The sequence below is a fragment of the Schistocerca americana genome, chromosome 11 (assembly GCF_021461395.2).
Source record: "Schistocerca americana isolate TAMUIC-IGC-003095 chromosome 11, iqSchAmer2.1, whole genome shotgun sequence".
NCBI classification, from domain to species: Eukaryota; Metazoa; Arthropoda; class Insecta; order Orthoptera; family Acrididae; genus Schistocerca; species Schistocerca americana.
The window spans coordinates 42,524,957-42,546,965 of NC_060129.1; the positions used below are offsets into that span (position 1 = coordinate 42,524,957).

The following is a 22,009-nucleotide window of genomic DNA, read 5'->3' on the forward strand; positions in this document are numbered from 1 at the left end:
GGTCTTTAGTGACCCAGCTGAGGTTCTAGGTATGTCCAAATCTCAGCAGTTGGATTGTTAATTACAATGCTCACACACAGGCATTTTAACATTCACTCTTCTCGCACTATGTATGTGAATGGAATTGGAAAAAAGCCCTAATAACTGGCACAATGAGAACTACCTTCTGCCACACAATTCACAAAGGTTTGGAGAGTATGAATGCAGATGTAGATTTTTCATGCAGCAATGCTCTCAATGCTCGCTGTGAGATATAATGGGAACAAAAGATGGTGTGTCAGCTGCCGGTTCTACGCAGCCCACAAGAAACAACACATTTTGAAGCAAGAGATGATTGAATGTTGTCACATTCTCAAGTTAACACAGAGACAAAATTTGCTGTGTAGTCAAGAGGAAGATGGAAGAGCTATGTTCTCAGGTCTTACTGTAAACACAACATAGGAAAGTGAAACATATTTAGGAGAAATAATCAAATATTTGTGACAGCCAAGGTTATAGCTTTCACAGCTGCTTATGGAACCACACCACTACTTTTCTCACCTCTCATTGGTTAGGTGTACCTACAGTGAATTCTGTGTTTACGTTCCTATATTTTATGTTTTCCTACTTTTTAAAATCATTGTTGTTCATCCCAACGTAAGTCCTATTCTCTCAGTGCAATGCTTTCCAGTCATTAATTATTCTATGTTACAACATTTCCCACTTTTTAAGTTTCTTTGACATTATCACAATCCTTAACATTGGTTTTCACAGAGATTTCTACAAAAAGTGTATCATATTCCTGCTCAAAATTAAACAGGGAACAAAGCAGAAAACACAGACTATACACAAAGTTACTGATCGTGTACCATAGAGTTAGCATGCTAAACAAGATTTTCATTGTTGGAAAGTCGGGTAATGGCCGCCTGTAGTATACATTTGCAGTGTTTGGAAGGGTGGCAAAGTATGTTGCATCACTGCCTTAACGATCGTCACAATATGGTGACAGTGACTCTAGTAGCAACCTTTCCTCTGCTCACTGCATTGTATTACAAGAGCTTTAATTTAATTTTGCAGACATTTATACAAATAAATGCCACTTTTGCAGACAGCCGTCTCTATAACAGGCTTTCACAAATTGTTGTTACTTCGGTTTGAAATACTCTAATCCATACTGTGTGTGCAGTCTTAGCCTCATATGACCTGATGTCAGGCATAAACATTCCTCCTCAAAGATGCTCCGTAACATTACAATTTTTCCCTCTTCCTCACACAGGACCTCCATGAACCAAATGACCTCGTCAGCAACAAGCTTTAGATTTTGTGTGTGGTGTTCTCTGTTTACGAAGAATGCCGACTTTAGTGTTATCATCAATATTGTGTTACACGTTTTATTTACCACAATTTTACAATGATTATCAATAATAAGTCTCACATTAGAACACAAATATAGTTTCACAGAAGAGCAGAACTAATTGCTGTTAGATAGAAAAACAATTATTTTAAATAGGCAAAATTTAAATTGTTTTTATCTCATTATATTTTGACTAAAGTTCAGTCTTGATCACACCATTTATGTTTCAATGATATAGGTAACCGGTTTCGGTTATTTTCACATAACCATCATCAGACCCATGGCTCCCTTAGGATGGTAGGCGGAGCTCTCCCCAGCTACTTTGTAGCAACTGAGGAGAGCTCCGCCTACCATCCTAAGGGAGCCATGGGTCTGATGATGGTTATGTGAAAATAACCGAAACCGGTTACCTATATCATTGAAACATAAATGGTGTGATCAAGACTGAACTTCAGTCAAAATATAATAATCTATCGATCACTGTATTCCAAAATTGTTTACCAAAATTTTTATCTCATATTTTGAACAAATATGTAGTGAACAACAGAAAGAGCAATTTATTTATTTTTGCTCATTCTGCTTCCTATGCTTTCTTGTATTTTACAGATTCCTGCATTTTACACTTTTCTGAGTCAGTTGGCAGAAAAATGTACAAATGATGTTATGCAGTACCTAGGGGCACCGGACATGCTGCGCATCCACAAACACTGCCGTGCCTGATGCTGGCCCTCATCGAGACTTTACCCCCAGAACTGTACCTGTCATTGTAGACAAGTGAGACTAATGTGGTCACATTGTCTGTACACAAATTGGTCCACAGAGTACTGAAAACAACAAGGGCAACATTGTACCTGTAGCTTGGAGCCAGCTGGGTGGTCAGCGGCGGGGAAGTAGACCAGCTCCTGTACCTCGCCGCGGGGCCGGTCCGAGTTCTTACCGAAGACGACACCACCGTGCTCTGTCAGCGGCGGCAACACGACGAACGTGTCACACGACACGGGATGACGGCTCATCTCGCGACTGCCGCACACGGTTGCCATCGCACTGCAATCACGGCCTGCATGACGTGAAAAATTAATGTGCAGAGTAATCACTAAAGGCAAATTGAAAGTAGACTCTATGGTAAACCTGCCAGGAGCAAAGAAGTATAGCAAAAATGTTGATAGCTAGAACTATATCAACACAACCAATGGTAAGTGTGGTAATGGAAAGTCTCGGTGATTGTACATTTGAGATCAGAAATGAGATTTGTATAGCTGTTTTAAACCAGCCAGCGGATACAAAATCTCCAAATTCACCCTCTCCGTATGCTCAGAGACTCGACACACCAGTCCCCGCCTCTGTCCATTTAACTGAAAACTTGTCAGTTGAGTCTGTTGTCAGGAACAGGTGCACTACATCAGCGCAGAAGGCAGAAAGAGTACACAAGTTCCCAAGTACGACACAGAGCTTGCAGCATTGCAATTGTTGGGCACAATGATCAATATTTACTAATATACTACGTGATGAGTCAGCAGTGAATATTAGTCTGTTAATACGAAGATATAAATAGATGTATATATACATACATATATCCAAAAACAAAGCTGATGTAACTTACCAAACGAAAGCGTTGGTATGTTGATACACACACAAATAAACACAAACACACGCACAAAATTCAAGCTTTCGCAACCCACAGTTGCTTCATCAGGAAAGAGGGAAGGAGAGGGAAAGTCTGCTTGTGTCTGTATACGTGTGTGCGCGCGCGCGAGTGTACACCTCTCCTTTTTTCCCCCTAAGGTAAGTCTTTCCACTCCCGGGATTGGAATGACTCCTTACCCTCTCCCTTGAAACCCACATCCTTTTGTCTTTCCCTCTCCTTCCCTCTTTCCTGATGAAGCAACCATGGGTTGCGAAAGCTTGAATTTTGTGTGTGTGTTTGTGTGTCTATCAACATACCAATGCTTTCGTTTGGTAAGTTACATCATCTTTGTTTTTAGATATATTTTTCCCACGTGGAATGTTTCCCTCTACATACAAATATACAGGGGGATATTAAAAAATCCCCACAGTGACGTAGATGACACTGAGCCAAATAATTTAACTTAAGACACCTGGGGCCATAAATGTCAGGAAATGCGGCAAAAGTGGATGACAGATGTTCAACATGTGACATCACAAGATCACTTATCTCACTGCAGGGGCAGCTGTTGGGCTTGTCAATCCTAATCTTACTGGCAGCAGGCAGTGACTCATCACTCTGCTAGGCTACTCTGTTTTCATAAATGTAAACCAATTCCTCGTAGTCTTGTACTACCACTACCACGAGCACTACCGTACCCCCTCAGATAATGCAAGGACGAAAACAATGTATCTAATGGAGCAATGTGTAGCATGGCCCAATACCGTTAAGGGTAGGATCAACAAGCCCTACCCCTGCACGTGCAGCCAGGTAGATCATCTGATGGCATCACATGTCAAACATCTTCAAACTTTTGGGATATTTCCCAAGATTTGCAGCCCCTTGCGTCTTGCATTAAATTATTTGTCTCAGCGCTATCATCAACAGCGCATCACATCTTTTAAGACATTAATAAGAATCATCCTGTAAATATCTCTCTCTGTCTGTGTGGTGGTTTCTCTTTTTTTTTTTTTTGTGGGGTTTAAGGGCGCTCAACTACTGAGGTCATTAGCACCCAGTCACTGTTGTTAGAGCACATGGAATCTAGTAAAACTCAAGGGGAGGGAGGGACACCAGAAAGACCTGACAAAGATGCAGATAAAATAAGTAAAAAGGTTAGATGTCTTTGGACAAGCCAGTCAAAGTTATAAAACGCAGAACACGAGCAGCTGCTCAAGCGTCATCAGCTAAAATATCCCGTAAAGTAGATGGCAGGGACAGGACAACACGAGATTGACTAAAGCGGGGACACGACAATAAAACATGGCGCACTGTTAATGCCTGACCACAAGGGCACTGCGGGGCTGGGTCACCGGAGAGCAGGTAGCGGTGGCTAAACCGGCAATGCCCAATCCGCAACCTGGTCAGAAGGACCTCCTCTCGCCGAGATGGTCGGGAGGAGGTTGTCCAAGCAGTTGGGAGCGGTTTTACTGCCCGGAGCTTGTTTCCTTGGAGGGATGACCAAGCATCCCACCACAACGACACAAACCTCTTACAAACATCCCCACGAATGTCAGATGACGGGACACAATGGGAGGCTGGCCGAGGCAGGAGGACTGCAGCCTTGGCTGCAGCATCCGCAGCCTCATTCCCAGGCACTCCTACATGTCCAGGAACCCACAGAAAGCTGACAGGAGAACCATTATCAGCGAAAGAATGGAGGGACTGCTGTATCCGTTGAATCAGGGGATGGACCGGATAGGGAACTCCAAGGCTCTGAATAGCACTGAGTGAGTCAGAGCAGAGTACATACGATGAATGGCGGTGGCAGCAGGCATACTGAACGGCTTGATGGAGAGCAAAAAGCTCGGCCGTAAAGCTCGAACATTGGTCGAGGAGCCGGTATTGAAAGGTGGCGGCCCCGACGACAAAGGCACAGACGACACCATTGTCAGTTTTGGAGCCATCGGTGTAAATAAAGGTGTGACTGGCAAGTTGAGCACGAAGTTCGACAAACCATGAGCAATACACTGCAGCAGGAGTACCCTCCTTCAGGAGCGAGCTGAGGTCGAGATAAATATGAACCGGAGCCTGGAGCCAAGGTGGTGTCGGCCTCTCACCTTCTCTGGAGGTGGTAGGAAGGGCAAAATCTAATTGTCGAAGCAGGCAACGGAAGCGGACTCCGGGGGGGCAGCAGGGCAGACACATACAACCCGTACTGACGGTCGAGAGAATCGGCGAAGAAGGACTGGTAAGAGGGGTGGTCGGGAGTAGACAACAGCCGGCAGGCATACCGACACAGCAGTACGTCGCGCCGGTAGGTCAATGGTAATTCGGCAGCTTCAGCATAAAGACTCTCCACAGGACTAGTGTAGAAGGCTCCGGTCGCAAGACGTAACCCCCGATGGTGGATGGAGTTGAGACGGCTTAAGGGGGATGGCCGAGCAGACGAGTAGACGAAGCTCCCATAATCCAGCTTCGATCGGACTATGGACCGATACAAGCGAAGCAGGACAGTGCGATCTGCTCCCCAAGATGAACCACTAAGAACTCTGAGGACATTAAGGGAACGTGTACAACGGGCCGCCAAATAAGAGACATGCGGAGACCAACACAGTTTCCTGTCCAACGTGAGCCCTAGAAACTTAGTTGTTTCCACAAATGGGAGAACAACGGGACCGAGATGTAAGGATGGCGGAAGGAACGCTTTATATCGCCAAAAGTTGATACAAACCGTCTTCTCTTCAGAGAACCGGAAGCCATTTGGCACCCTCCATGAGTATAGGCCGTCTAGACAACGCTGAAGGCAGCGCTCCAGGAGGCATGTTCTCTGGGCACTGCAGTAGATCGCGAAGTCATCGACAAAGAGAGAGCCTGAGACATTAGGTGGAATGCAATCCATAATTGGATTGATTGCGATGGCAAAAAGGGCTACGCTCAAGACGGAGCCCTGAGGCACTCCGTTCTCCTGGAGGAAGACGTCGGACAATACGGAACCCACACGTACCCTAAACTTTCGATCCGTTAAAAAGGAATACATAAAAAGGGGCAGGCGGCCGCGTCGGCCCCACCTGTGCATAGTGCGGAGGATACCACCTCTCCAACAGGTATCATAAGCCTTCTCCAAATCGAAGAACACGGCTACCGTTTGGCGCCTTCGCAGAAAGTTGTTCATGATGAATGTCGACAAGGTCACAAGGTGGTCAACAGCGGAGCGGCGGCGACGAAAGCCGCATTGGACATTGGTAAGTAGCCGTCGAGATTCAAGAATCCAAACTATCCGAGCATGAACCATGCGCTCCATCACCTTACAGACACAGCTTGTAAGAGAAATGGGGCGGTAACTAGAAGGAATGTGTGTATCCTTCTCGGGTTTGGGTATAGGAACAACGACAGCGTCACGCCAACGTATGGGGACCTGACCTTCGGTGCAGACGCGATTGTAGGTACGAAGAAGGAAGCTTTTGCCCACCGGAGAAAGGTGTGCCAGCATCTGAACGTGAATGGCATCTGGCCCCGGAGCAGAGGACCGGGACAGTGCAAGCGCACGTTCGAGTCCCCGCATAGTAAAGGGGGCATTATAAGTTTCCAGATTCAGCGAGTGGAAGGAAGGTCGCCGAGCCTCTTCTGCCTCTTTCCTGGGAAGGAAGGCAGGGTGGTAATGGGCGGAGCTTGAAACCTCTGTGAAAAAGCGGCCGAAGGCGTTGGAGACAGCCACAGGATCAACGAGGACCCCTTAGCTGAGGTCAGGCCAGGTACCGAGGAGTGGGCCCTAATGCCCGACAGCCGGCGCAGGCCACCCCATGCGACAGAAGCGGGAGTAAAACTGTTAAAGGAGCTGGTGAAAGAGGCCCAACAAGCCTTTTTGCTGTCTTTGATGACTCTACGGCATTGCGCTCGGAGTCGTTTGTATCCAATACAATTCGCGAACGTAGGATGGCAGCGAAAGGTGCGTAAAGCACGTCGTCGAGCACGGATAGCGTCTCTACAAGCCTCGTTCCACCAGGGGATAGAAACGCGACATGAAGAAGAGGTAGTACGAGGAATGGAACGTTCGGCAGCATTGATGATAACAGCCGTGAGGTATTCGACCTGACTGTCACAACTGAGAAAATCGTGGTCCGGAAAGGTCGCCAGGGAGGAGTAAAGTCCCCTGTCAGCTTTCGGTATGTTCCAGCTCGAAGGACGTGGGGATGGGGTGTGGTGTAGGAAACGAACGACACAAGGGATGGTCGCTCGAATAGGTGTCAGAAAGGACATACCACTCGAACCGACGGGCAAGAGTGATAGAACAGATCGAGAGGTCCAAGTGGGAGTAGGTATGAGTAGAGTCCGAGAGGAAAGTCGGGGCGCCAGTATTGAGGCAGACAAGATTGAAATGGTTTGAGACATCCGCCAAGAGTGAGCCTCTCTGACAGGATGCAGGAGAGCCCCAAAGGGGATGATGGGCATTGAAGTCGCCAAACAATAAAAACGGCGGGGCAAGCTGAACGATCAGGTGCATCATGTCAGCCCGACTAACAGCAGATGACGATGGAGTGTAGATGGTACAAACTGAAAAAGTAAAAGCAGAAAGAGTAATATGGACAGCTATTGCTTGGAGTGGGGTGGTCAACGGGATGGGATGGTAATAGACATCGTCCCGAACGAGCAACATGACCCCACCATGAGCTTTGGATACTGTCCACAGGGGTGAGGTCATACCGCTCCGAGGTATAGTGGGTAAAGGCAATACGGTCAGTCGGGCGCAACTTGGTTTCCTGGAGACCAAGGACGAGCGGACAGTGCAGGCGGAGGAGCAGTTGTAATTCCTCCCGATTAGATCGAATACCTCTTATGTTCCAATGTAACAAGGCCATCGCTAGTCAAAAAAGAGGGGGAACGAGACGGGGGAAGAGCTGGTCACCTCGACGGCCGCGGAGGGCCAGGCTTCGAGGGAACAACGCTACAACCAGCGGGAGGCGGATCCTGTTCCATCGAGTCGTCGCCAGCTGTGGCCACTGTCCCTGGTTGTGTAGGAGGGGCAGCATCATTTGCCGACGAGAGGCCAGCTGAGCGCCTGGCAGCAGAGCGTCCCAGCGAAACTGACGACGGCCGGGAGCAGCGACTCACGGATGGAGCGTCAGACGAAACGCGCCGGGGTGGAGAGGGGGATAGAGACTACTTCTTGGACGCCTTCTTGGAAGTCTGAGGAGGCACAGGGATGGTGGGCTGGACCCGAAGAAGGTCCTCACAAGTGCGGTCCGTTTTGGAATGCCGGACCTCGGAAGCTGGGGTCCGGAACGTTTACCCGATGGACGCCTGAGAAGAGGATCGCTTCTCAGGCGGCGGGCGGGGGAGGGGGGGGGGCCAGGAGAAAGGGTGGCCCCTGGGGCAGAGGGGGCGGGGGCCACGGGGGAGGAGGATTTGGAAGGGAGGGATTTGGGAGGCGGAGGCAGAGACCCCGGATGGGGGGAGGAGGCGGAGGGCGGACAGGATAGGGGTGAGGATACTGCGGAAGGAGTGGACACAACTGAGGCAAACGAAGTGGTCAACGGCACGGGATGGAGGCGGTCATACTTCTTCCTGGCCTCAGAATAAGAGAGCCAATCCAAAGTTTTGAGTTCTTGTATCTTCTTCTCCTTCTGATATGCGGGGCAGTCTGAGGATCTAGGCGAGTGGATGCCAGGACAATTAACGCACCGAGGTGGTGGGGTGCATGTATGTTCCTCACGAAGAGGACGTCCACAATCGCCACAAAGGGGCTCAGCCTCACACCGTGATGACATGTGCCCAAAGCGCAAACACCGAAAACAGCGCATAGGAGGCGGGACGTAAGATTGCATGTCGCACCGGTAGCACGTCACCTTTACCTTCTCCGGGAGAACGTCCCCCTCGAAGGCGAGGATAAAGGCCCCGGTGTCGATGCGACGGTCTTTGGGGCCGCGCTGGACTCGCCGGATGAAATGCACGCCTTGGCGCTCCAGGTTGGCCCTGAGCTCCTTATCAGATTGTAGCAGGAGGTCACGATGAAAAATAACCCCCTGCGTCCTATTTAGTGCCAGATGTGGGACGATGGATACTGGGATGTCCCCTAGGCGATCGCACGCCTGGAGCGCCGCCGATTGTGTGGCGGAGGTGGTCTTGATAAGAACGGACCCTGATCGCATCTTGCTGAGAGCCTCGATTTCCCCGAAGACGTCCTCAATGTGCTGAACAAAGAACATGGGCTTGGAGGTGGCGAACATCCCCCCATCGGTTCGAGAACAGACCAAATAACGGGGGAAGTACTTCGCCCCAAGCCGGCGGGCCTGTCCCTCCTCCCAGGGAGTGGCCAAGGGGGAAAGGGCAGGAGAACCAGAACTAGAAACAGTACCTTTCCTTTTGAAAGACTCGGCCGCAGAGCGACCTCATACGTGTTGACGTTTCATCTGCGAAACGTCCGCCCCGATACCACCCACTCTGACCAGGGGCTCTCCCCACGGGCACCACCCAGCCTCAGCAAGGGCCACATGGCAGGATGACCATTGCCGGGAGTCCTGATGCCCCAAGGAGACGGGCATCTACTCCTTGGCTGACGTGGGGAGGGTGCAGCTCAGGTATCGGCAGTACGATCCCTGTGTTGTCTGGGGGCTACAACCTAGAGGGTACATGACGACCCTACCACAACGGGCTGGCTACCGTGCTGGATTTCTGGTGCCATGGAAAGTCCATCATGATCGTAGGTGCAGATGGGGACGCACTATGGGCGTAACTTGTACAACCCATCAGGCATTTAGGCCCAATTTGAGGAATAGTGGGTATGGTTACAACGCCGGTACAAAGCTGAGTGCCAAGGTCTTAGTGCACTGAGGACCAGTGGTACACCACGTAAGGTGTCCTTCCCCAAAAGGCTCGTACTTCTGTAGAATTTTGAAAAATGGAGGTGAAACCCCAAGGGGGACCATCACATGGAAGGCCGAAACGGTTGGAACTCCTTTTAGTCGCCTCTTACGACAGGCAGGAATACCTCGGGCCTATTCGGGGGTTGCATGGGAATGGGAAAGAACACAACCATTTTGTTTGCACTTCATGTTTTCCACCTTAAGTGTGGACTATAACATCGAACTTTTTTCAAATGTCACTCTTCCTCTTTTGGAGTAAACCTACAATTTTATACAACACATTATGTAATGTTTGTCTTACAACATCCACGGTCTCACAAAACAAAACTTCATTAGAGACAGTCTTATTCTGAGAGTCGAAGACAGGATAATATGCAACACAGATTACTGCTAAAATATCATGCACAAGCTAGTAGGAGTGAAAAGCTAAATGCCTTATATGTAACGGAGGTGGGAGGAGCATGACGAAAAATAAACAGGTCAGAAAATGAAAGATGTAGAGAATGAGAACAGAGTGAAGAAAGGAGTAGTTACTGTGAAGAAATGCTGAGACAGAAAAAATATTAACGTAATTTAAGGCGAGATGGGTGGCAAGAGCCAGGGACACGTAGCACTAGTTCCCACCAGCAGAGTTCTGAGAAACTGGTGTCTAGTAGAAGAATCCAGATGGCATAAGTGATGAAACAGGCACTGAGGTCACGACTCGTGTTGTTTATGCTCTGCAACAGGGTATTGTGTGTAGCACTATACATCCACTGTCTATGCCCATTCATCCTAACTGATAACTTGCTGGTAGTCATACCGTTGTAAAACGTCGAACAGTGTTTACATTACAGCTGTTATATGACGTGCCATTTCACAGCTGGCTCTCCCTTTGATAGTATATGTTTTGCCAGTTACAGGGCCAGTACAGGTGGTGGTAGGAGAGTGCACAGGGTAAGTCTTGCAGTAGAGCTGGACACAGGGATAGGAGCCATAGCATAGGGAGATAGATCCAGAAGGAGCATAGGGTCTGGTAAGGATACTGCACAGATTGGGAAGGCAATGAAAGGCCATTCTAGGTGTGGTGGGCAAAATCTCAGAATGGATCTCATTTCAGGGCATGATTTTAGGAAGTCATGGCACTGTTTAAATAGCTGATTAATACATTCAAAACCAGGATAATACTGACAAATGGCATGCTCCAAAGGTTTTTTTTTTTTTTGAGGGATCAGCAATACCAGGCGATGGTCTGGGAAATCGGCTTTTGAACTAGGCTCATGGGGTAATTACTTCCACTGAAGGCCTAATTATTTTGAGAGTGGGTCATTCTTACCATCACTGCTACACTACTACAACAACAAAATAGTGCAATCAACATCTGTCCTTCGTGAAGGCTTTACACTGCTGTATGTTTTAGTAAGAGGGAACAAATTGATGAGCAGGAAAGAAGCCAGTATAACACAAAAGCAACAGTGCTGCCTCAATTTCTCACGTATGAAACCCTGAACATTGGACTCTTACTCACTCGGTTTCTGGTGCCTAACACAAACGCCAGTGCATCTACAACCACATGTGCCCCTAATCCTCTGACCGAGCCCAAAGACTAGCTCCAAAGGAGAAGCCCCTTCATCACCAACATTATCCTGAAAACCATATCCTCTGTCAGCACTTCCACTACTTATTCTGTGCTGAAATTAAGAACATTAAACCCACAATCCGTCCCACTCTTCCCAAAGTTGTATTCTGCCATCCACATGATGCACATAATACTGTACTCCATCCCCAGCCACAGCCCCAACCCCTTGCCACACAGGCCACACCTCCGTGGAAGACTAGGCTGTAAGACCTGTCCGATTCATCTACCAACGACAACTTACTCCATTTGTGTCACACGCTTATCATATCCCATCAGAGGTGGGGCCACCTGTGAATGCAATCAAGTCATATACCAGCACTGCTGCAATATTTACACAGGATATTACGGGGACACAACCACCTACCAGCCCTCAACCGAAATGAATGGCCACAGCTGAACTGTTGCCGACAGTAAAGTCGACTACTCGAAGGTGGAACACACTGCTGAGCAAGACTCGCACAATTTCAGTGGTTGCTTCACAACCTGAGACATCTGGGTTCCTCATCACAGCACTAACTTTTCTGTATTACATACCAGCATCTGGTATCCTTGCAACACTTTCTTTGTTCTTGTGTCCTCCTGGCCTTAGTCTCCTTTATCCCCTGCCCAGGGACCACAACTTCATCCTCTTCCCACAATCTCCCTTCTTGTCTGTTCTATCTCTCCCATCCACTTCACACTTTCACATCATTTTATGCTGCCTGCAACTCTCCTGGAACATCAGTGCCACATTTCTATCACATAAAGCTGTTCCCTCAAATCCAGCAAACAGCCACCCTCACCTCCAACTCCATTTCTACCCCCCCTCCCCAACTACACAAGACACGACTCCTCAACCCCATCAAGCTGCAGTGCCACCACAATCTGCATCTACACATATAATCTGCAAGCCACTGTTCAGTGTACAGTGCAGAACATACCTTGTACCCATGGTTGTCGTGCCCTTTCCTCTTCTAGTAGCAAATGAAGTGAGGAAAAAATGGCAGTCTATATGCCTCCATAAGAGCCCAAATTTATCTTTTCTCGTTTTCTCAATCCTTACATAACATGTGCGTCGGTGGTAGTAGAATCGTCCTGGGTCGGCAGCCACAATCGAAGCGTCGGCTCAGGGAATCGAAGCCCGACTGACGGACACAAATAACACCGACAATTAGCGGACAGACCATTCCATAATAACCACCTGATGATGGCAGAAAGGTTATTCACTGAAATATGATGCGACTTCAAAGATCACATCCAACTGGACACCCGACAGCCCCAGAAACCACATATGCTGAGAAAGCCTTCGATCACAACTAACTAGTATTAGTAATAATTACTAGTAACAGCAATAGTACTACTTAACTACGATATTACTGCACTTGGCCATAAACAAAAATATGTGGTGACATTACAGTAAACAAGTAGAGCGGTGACTAAGGAAAAGGCACTGCAGTGTCAATGTTTTCAGGTCAGTACCATTAAGCCCAATCACACACTGACTCACAATAAACCAACCAAAGCGTCCTCACAACCAGGTTCACTAATACTGTTGTCAACTAACAGTAAAGTATTCAACCGATGATCATTTCATGATGATATAGGTCGGTCAACTTTATACAAGGAAAATGCAAGCCATACATACAGACATATGAGCGTAAATGTGTGTTTAACGAAGTGAGGACAGGTGGTTTTGCTGAACAGAACATCCTGAAATGGGCTGAAAGTACTCTAAGAAAATGAGGGAAAACTTAAAACAGGGTGGATAATTGGAATTTCCATCCTCCTGAGTTAGAGGTCTTTGTCATAACACATGCACTCGTCCACTTGTATCCAATGTGTGACGAAACAAACTGGGATAATTTTAATTCCCCTCTTGTTTTACATCTGCCTCCTTACATTTGTTTTTCACTTTTAACAATTTGCCATTAACATACACGAATATAATCTGCATTTTCATAAAAGAGAAAGATTGGCCCTAAGTTTTAAAGAATATAACACCAGATCTAATTTTGTGCTTAGTTTTATGTATGTAATTTATTTTCTAAATTTTGTTATGCCTAGTTAGTATTGTTTCTTATAGGGCGAAATCAGTAATTGTTTCATAACTGGGTCATTCCATGTCAAGTCACCCAGGCCTTGACACCAACCATGTCAGATTTTGATGAAACTTGGTACAATTACTTCTTTTATCATCCTGAAAGCACTTGTAAAATTTTTTTGCTCTATCTCTTACAGCTTTTTTTTTTTATAAATTTTTAAAGTTTTTAGATTTGGCGTTGTTTCAGCAGTCGGAAATCTTAACTTAAACGTGTCCTCACAACTAAAAAAATTTGTATATTGAAGAATACTCAAGATATCAGTATGAAATTTTGGAATAAGTTTGTGTATTATATCTAAATGTTAAAAAAATTACCATAAAGATATATTAAAACCTTCCAAATGAATAAAAATTTACAAGTTTTTTTTTTAGCTAACGGATGTTTAGTTTTACAAAAACTGCAATATCTAGAGTCTCAGACCTGATAGAAAGCTCAAATTTGCTTTAAAATACTCTTAATTGTATAGGCTATTAGATAAAAGAAAAATTATGTTGGCTTTTTAACCTGTTTAATAGTTATCTAATTTTTAAAATAATATTAATTTTATTTTAAAAATAAAAAGTACCAAGTGATTTAGACACCGAAAATAAGTTTTTGTCTTCTTCGAGTAACAATGTACGCTTGGATTTTGTTTTGTTACTCCTGTGTTTTGAAGTAAAAAATTATTACAGTGTTAAATAGTGCTTGGATAGTATTTTATTAAGTTTATTCGAACTTTCAGTAAGTACTGTTACTTAGTTTACAGAGATTCTTTTCCAATATCCTATAAAAGTAACCAGAACAGTAATCAGACCAAAAGTGAAATCAGTATGTCAAATATTCAAACCTGTAGCGTAGGGTTATTGACTGTTTCCAAACAACCTACACACCTTCAAAACAGTTACAGCCGGTATCTGAATTGAGCGAGGAAGAAAAAGATTTGATCCACTTACGATCTGGAATTAATCTGTGTGAATTTAAGAATATATATTCATGCCACAGCTACTACTTTTTAAACGTTTTTGAAAAGTATCAAACAACATGTGTAGACCCACTAAAAAAAACACAAAAAGCCCATCAAAAAATCATTGAGAAGTGTAGGCTTGGATCTTTCTAAACAATTACTGACAAAAAATATTAGCATAAAACCTGGACAAAAGTTTTTCTCAACATGCCGTAACTTTTGTGAGGAAAAATAAAGAGTTGAAGTCAATGAAAGTGAAACAGATGATGAAGTCATGGTTGAATTAGAATCACAGGAATCCAGAAATGAATCCCTCGTACAAACAAACATTGCTCTTGATAATTTAGGTTTAACACTGATAGAGCTTCATGGCTTGTCAGAACAAAGTAAAGGGTCTTATTTTAAAACGAAGGTTAGCAGTATTGAAAAGACTGCAAAAAAGGCGGTTTCAAAAGCATTAAAATATGATGCACCAAGTTCTGATGATGACAAAGAAGATACAAGTGTGGTTGAGTAAGCAAAGGATTTTGATGTAATGATTTCTCTTATGAAAGAGAAGATTTCATCTGTTGGGAGGTCTAAAAAAATCCAGATTCTGACCTTGGCTCCAGATTCTTGGAGTCAAAATAAAGTGATGAAAGAATTTAATGTAAGTGAGTACATGGTGCGACAAGCTAGAAAGCTAAAATCCGAAAAGGGTATTTTGGAAACTCTTGGTCCAAAAAAAGGTAAAACTCTTTCTGAAAATACAGTAAGACTTGTAACTGATTTTTATGAAAAGGATGAAAGTTCCAGAGTGCTACCTGGAACAAAAGACAAAGTAAGTGTTCAAAAAAATGTGTACATGCAAAAAAGACTCATTTTGTGTAACTTGAGAGAACTCAATTATTCTTTCTAATGGGAGAATCCCGAGGTAGAAATAGGATTTTCAAAATTTTGTTTCTTGAGACCTAATTGGTGTATCCTTGCTGGTGCTGCAGGCACACACACTGTATGTGTATGCAGTATCCACCAGAATGTTAAACTATTACTGGATGCTGTGAAAATTGAAGAATCTTATAAAGACCTAATTAAGATGCTTGTGTGCAACACGGAAAACCAAAACTGCATGCAAAGTCATTGCAACAGCTGTACTGCAAATACTGCACTAACTGAGTACTTATCTGAAAAACTAAGTGAAGATTATGATTTAGAAGAAGAAATTGTAATCAGTCAGTGGGTTAACACAGACAGGGCAGAAATGATCAAACAGTCGTATCAGTGTTGAAGACTACATTTCTTTATTGGTTAGGTCATTGGAAAAGCTCACCCCGCACTCGTTTATAGCAAAATCCCAATCAGCAGCCTTTAAAAGATTGAAAGAAGACCCATCACCCAAAACAGCAATTATTGTGATGGGTTTCAGTGAAAATTATTCCTTCGTTATACAAAATGAGATCCAAAGTTACCACTGGAATAGAGGTGGTTGTACTCTACACCCAGTTGGAATTTTTCTAAGAAATGAGGAAAACAATGTTTTTGTTTCCAACCAATGTTTTATTAGTGATGACCAAGAACGTGATACTGGTTTTGTTAACTTTGTACAAAGAGAAATTACAAAGTGGCTGTCATCACATCATACTGACATTGACTCAGTTCACTACTTTACAGATGGTTGTGCTGGGCAGTACAAAAATAGAAACAGTTTTAAAAATTTGACTGAACACTTGAGAGACTTTAATTTGAAGGCCCAACACTCTTTTTTTGCAACAAGTCATGGGAAGTCAATTTGTGATGGCCTAGGAGGAACTATTAAAAGAATTTTAAGGAAAGCTAGTCTACAGCTTTCAGACAAAGAACAAATAATGACAGTAATCGATGTGTGTTCATTTTCACTTTATTGATAAAAAAAAGCCTGATTTGCTACGGTTAAAACTAGAAAACCGTTTTTCAGCAACCCGAACCATTCCTGGAACAACAAGTTTTCATAACTTCAAACCACTTCCAACAAACAACCTTGAAATTACAAGGACTACAGATAGTGTAAAACCCTCCTTACTCTTTTCTTTTCATTCATCTTCTGATTGGGTTCGTGTTGATCCATCCATAAATAGCTATGTGGCTGTAAATTATGATGGTAACTGGTACTTTGGACTGGAAAAAACAATATTCAATGATGAAGAAGATGCAGAAATTCTATTTCTACATCCTTCAGGACCAGCTGCATCATTTTATTGGCCTGAAAGAGAAGATTCTTGCATAGTGCCTTTGGAGCACATAGTCTGTGTAGTAGACGCACCTCAATCAAGCGGCACTGGAAGAATGTATTACTTCAATAAAGACTGTATCAAAAGAACTGAAAGCTCTTGGATGAAGTGGAAAAACAAGTTGAATCAGCATTAATGTTTATTAAAAAGACAAAATTACTCAAACAATTCAATGTTTCAAGCAATCAGTTGGATTATACATGTCGTAAGTACACTATCTTTGTACATAATTCTAATGTAATCTACTATAATTAATAAATATGTTAAAAAGTCATCACTATTTTTGTTTTATCAAGTAGCCTATATGTTTAAGAGTAAATTAAAACAAATTTGAGCATTCTATCAGGTCTGAGACTCTAGATATTGCAATTCTTATAAAACAAAACATCCGTTAAAAAAAAAAAGAAAAAAATACATATACATATTTTTTTCATAGAAAATATTAATATATTTTAATAGTATCATTTTTATCTTCAAATATGTATAATAAATAAACTTGCTGCAAAAATTCATGATGTTATCTAGAAGAGCCCCCCCATGAACCATGGACCTTGCTGTTGGTGGGGAGGCTTGCGTGCCTCAGCGATACAGATGGCCGTACCGTAGGTGCAACCACAACGGAGGGGTATCTGTTGAGAGGCTAGACAAACATGTGGTTACTGAAGAGGGGCAGCAGCCTTTCAGTAGTTGCAGGGGCAACAGTCTGGATGACTGACTGATCTGGCCTTGTAACATTAACCAAAACGGCCTTGCTGTGCTGGTACTGCGAACGGCTGAAAGCAAGGGGAAACTACAGCCGTAATTTTTCCCGAGGGCATGCAGCTTTACTGTATGATTAAATGATGATGGCGTCCTCTTGGGTAAAATAGTCCCCCATTCGGATCTCCGGGCGGGGACTACTCAAGAGGACGTCGTTATCAGGAGAAAGAAAACTGGCATTCTACGGATCGGAGCGTGGAATGTCAGATCCCTTAATCGGGCAGGTAGGTTAGAAAATTTAAAAAGGGAAATGGATAGGTTAAAGTTAGATATAGTGGGAATTAGTGAAGTTCGGTGGCAGGAGGAACAAGACTTTTGGTCAGGTGATTACAAGGTTATAAATACAAAATCAAATAGGGGTAATGCAGGAGTAGGTTTAATAACGAATAAAAAAAATAGGAGTGCAGGTTAGCTACTACAAACAGCATAGTGAACAGATTTTTGTGGCCAAGATAGACACAAAGCCCATGCCTACTACAGTAGTACAAGTTGATATGCCAACTAGCTCTGCAGATGATGAAGAAATTGATGAAATGTATGACGAGATAAAAGAAATTATTCAGGTAGTGAAGGGAGACGAAAATTTAATAGTCATGGGTGACTGGAATTCGTCAGTAGGAAAAGGGAGAGAAGGAAACATAGTAGGTGAATATGGATTGGGGGGAAGAAATGAAAGAGGAAGCCGCCATGTTGAATTTTGCACAGAGCATAACTTAATCATAGCTAACACTTGGTTCAAGAATCATGAAAGAAGGTTGTATACCTAGAAGAATCCTGGAGATACTAAAAGGTATCAGATAGATTATATAACGGTAAGACAGAGATTTAGGAACCAGGTTTTAAATTGTAAGACATTTCCAGGGGCAGATATGGATTCTGACCACAATCTCTTTGTTATGAACTGCAGATTGAAACTGAAGAAACTGCAAAAAGGTGGGAATTTAAGGAGATGGGACGTGGATAAACTGAAAGAACGAGAGGTTGTAGAGAGTTTCAGGGAGAGCATAAGGGAACAATTGACAGGAATGGGGGAAAGAAGTACAGTAGAAGAAGAATGGGTAGCTCTGAGGGATGAAGTAGTGAAAGCAGCAGACGATCAAGTAGGTAAAAAGACGAGGGCTAATCGAAGTCCTTGGGTAACAGAAGAAATATTGAATTTAATTGATGAAAGGAGAAAATATAAAAAATGCAGTAAGTGAAGCAGGCAAAAAGGAATACAAACGTCTCAAAAATGAGATCAACAGGAAGTGCAAAATGGCTAAGCAGGGATGGCTAGAGGGCAAATGTAAGGATGTAGAGGCTTGTCTCATTAGGGATAAGATAGATACTGCCTACAGGAAAATTAAACAGACCTTTGGAGAGAAGAGAACCACTTGTATGAATATCAAGAGCTCAGATGGCAACCCAGTTCTAAGCAAAGAAGGGAAGGCAGAAAGGTGGAAGGAGTATATAGAGGGTTTATACAAGGGCGATGTACTTGAGGACAATATTATGGAAATGGAAGAGCATGTAGATGAAGATGAAATGGGAGATACGATACTGCGTGAAGAGTTTGACAGAGCACTAAAAGATCTGAGTCGGAACAAGGCCACGGGAGTAGACAACATTCCATTAGAACTACTGACGACCTTGGGAGAGCCAGTCATGACAAAAATCTACCATCTGGTGAGCAAGATGTATGAGACAGGCGAAATACCCCCAGACTTCAAGAAGAATGTAATAATTCCAATCCCTAAGAAAGCAGGTGTTGACAGATGTGAAAATTACCGAACTATGAATTTAATAAGTCACAGCTGCAAAATACTAACGCGAATTCTTTACACACGAATGGAAAAACTGGTAGAAGCGGACCTCGGGGAAGATCAGTTTGGATTCCGTAGAAATGTTGGAACACGTGAGGCAATACTAACCTTACGACTTATCTTAGAAGAAAGATTAAGAAAAGGCAAACCTACGTTTCTAGCATTTGTAGACTGAGAGAAAGCTTTTGATAACGTTAACTGGAATACTCTCTTTCAAATTCTGAAGGTGGCAGGGGTAAAATACAGGGAGCGAAAGGCTATTTACAAATTGTACAGAAACCAGATGGCAGTTAGAAGAGTCGAGGGACATGAAAGAGAAGCAGTGGTTGGGAAAGGAGTGAGACAGGGTTGTAGCCTCTCCCCAATGTTATTCAATCTGTATATTGAGCAAGCAGTAAAGGAAACAAAAGAAAAATTCATGGAGAAGAAGTAAAAACTTTGAGGTTCGCCGATGACATTGTAATTCTGTCAGAGACAGCAAAGGACTTGGAAGAGCAGTTGAACGGAATGGACAGTGTCTTGAAAGGAGGATATATGATGAACATCAACAAAAGCAAAACAAGGATAATGGAATGTAGTCAAATTAAATCGGGTGATGCTGAGGGAATTAGATTAGGAAATGAGACACTTAAAGTAGTAAAGGAGTTTTGCTATTTAGGGAGTAAAATAACTGATGATGGTCGAAGTAGACAGGATATAAAATGTAGACTGGCAATGGCAAGGAAATCGTTTCTGAAGAAGAGAAATTTGTTAACATCGAGTATAGATTTAAGTGTCAGGAAGTCGTTTCTGAAAGTATTTGTATGGAGTGTAGCCATGTATGGAAGTGAAACGTGGACGATAAATAGTTTGGACAAGAAGAGAATAGAAGCTTTTGAAATGTGGTGCTACAGAAGAATGCTGAAGATAAGGTGGGTAGATCACGTAACTAATGAGGAGGTATTGAATAGGATTGGGGAGAAGAGGAGCTTGTGGCACAACCTGACTAGAAGAAGGGATCGGTTGGTAGGACATGTTTTGAGGCATCAAGGGATCACCAATTTAGCATTGAAGGGCAGCGTGGAGGGTAAAAATCGTAGAGGGAGACCAAGAGATCAATACACTAAGCAGATTCAGAATGATGTAGGTTGCAGTAGGTACTGGGAGATGAAGAAGCTTGCACAGGATAGAGTAGCATGGAGAGCTGCATCAAACCAGTCTCAGGACTGAAGACCACAACAACAACAACAACATCTAGAAGAGTTTTTAAGATAAGCAATTTTAAAGTTTTGAATACAAATTAAATTTACCATTTCGGAAGGTTCGGAAAACACAAAACATAAAAACTTAAAAAATTTATAAAAAAAACTATAAGAGATACAGCAAAAAAAATTTGCAGGTGTTGTCAGGATGGTATTAGAACCATTTGAGCCAAATTTCATGAAAATCTAAGGAGGTGGGTGTAAAATTTATTTTTTATTGGGTGATTTGATGTGGAATGACCCAACTTAAATTCTATTTTTGACATGTAAACAAGTATAAATTCTGTACTAATTATAAAAATTTAGAGGAACAACTAATAGTATACTTAAAGTATTTATTTGGCTCAATTTGAAAACACATTAGCAAAGCCAGCCAGCCCTTAATTCCAAAGCAAATAAAAGTTTTGACAAAAGTACTGTTTACATAAATATGTATGTTAATTTCATCATTTAAATAAATAATTTGGCTTAACCCTCGCAGTAGAAGAAACTGTTAATAAGACAGACTTTTTCAATGTATTCAGTTAATTTAATGAGTTAAGTTTTAATTGTAATTTCTGTAAATTTAATTTCGAACAATGTGTAGTTTCAGTACCTATTATTGTGATGATATATAAGGGCCCAATTTTTGGTCACGAGACAAACAGTCCATGTCCAAGTTTCAGACAAAAAACCTGTGTTGGTTAGAACAACAACAATGCTTCAACTTAACTGTGAAATAAGTGTTACACAAGTAGGCCGTGTGTAAAAACAATGACAGTGTCCACTCCATATGTATGTTTCTATTTTTCAAGAACTTTGTGGTTAAGTTGTTACTGCTCGTAGATATTCAACAGTAAACTATTGCAGCAGTATGTGGATGTTCACCTGCAACCAATTACTGAGGCTTATTGAAAGTTTAAACAATAGTGCACTGGCCATATGTAACTGTGTATTGTTGGGGGGTTGTGAACAACACCTGTTGGCAGCTTTCAATTAATTATCATTTATTCTAGAGAAGCTGCAGGGTCATCAATGGTATCTATTCTTTCAAGAACAGTTACTATCTTCATATATCTTTTGTTGATACAAACTCGGAATGATTTAGTTCCATAATATGGGAAAATAATTATACACTATTCATTGTCGATCAACACTTATCGCTGCAATGCAAACATTTTCAATTGCTTTTAATGTTCGGGAACATATCATTGTGCACTTTACAGAAGACAGAAGTGGTATTCTACAAAAACAGTATCAATGGATCACAAAATGGAATATGCCAATTTGTACACACAATTTGGGATGGCATGACACTGAATAATCACAAGAGACTCTCTGTACGTAGAGCAGATGGCAGGCTGGTTTGTTCCTAGGATAATAAGGAAACACAATCAGTCTACAAAGTAAATAGCTTACAGAAGACTCATGACACCCACCTTACGGTACTGCTCACGTACCTGAGACCCCATATCAAATAGCGCTAACAGTAGATGTTGAACGTATACAAAGGACAGAATGTGTGGTTGTATGTTAGTTTG

The 22,009-nt window shown here is 43.1% G+C and overlaps 1 protein-coding gene across 1 annotated transcript in view; it reads right to left on the reverse strand.

The window, feature by feature from the left end:
- LOC124553867 (secernin-2) overlaps nt 1–22,009 on the reverse strand; it is a 119,747-nt gene that overhangs the window by 93,299 nt on the left and 4,439 nt on the right. The window contains exon 2 of the mRNA XM_047127868.1: nt 2,185–2,390. Coding sequence (XP_046983824.1) covers nt 2,185–2,390 — 206 coding nt within the window. The remainder of the gene's footprint in view (nt 1–2,184; nt 2,391–22,009) is intronic.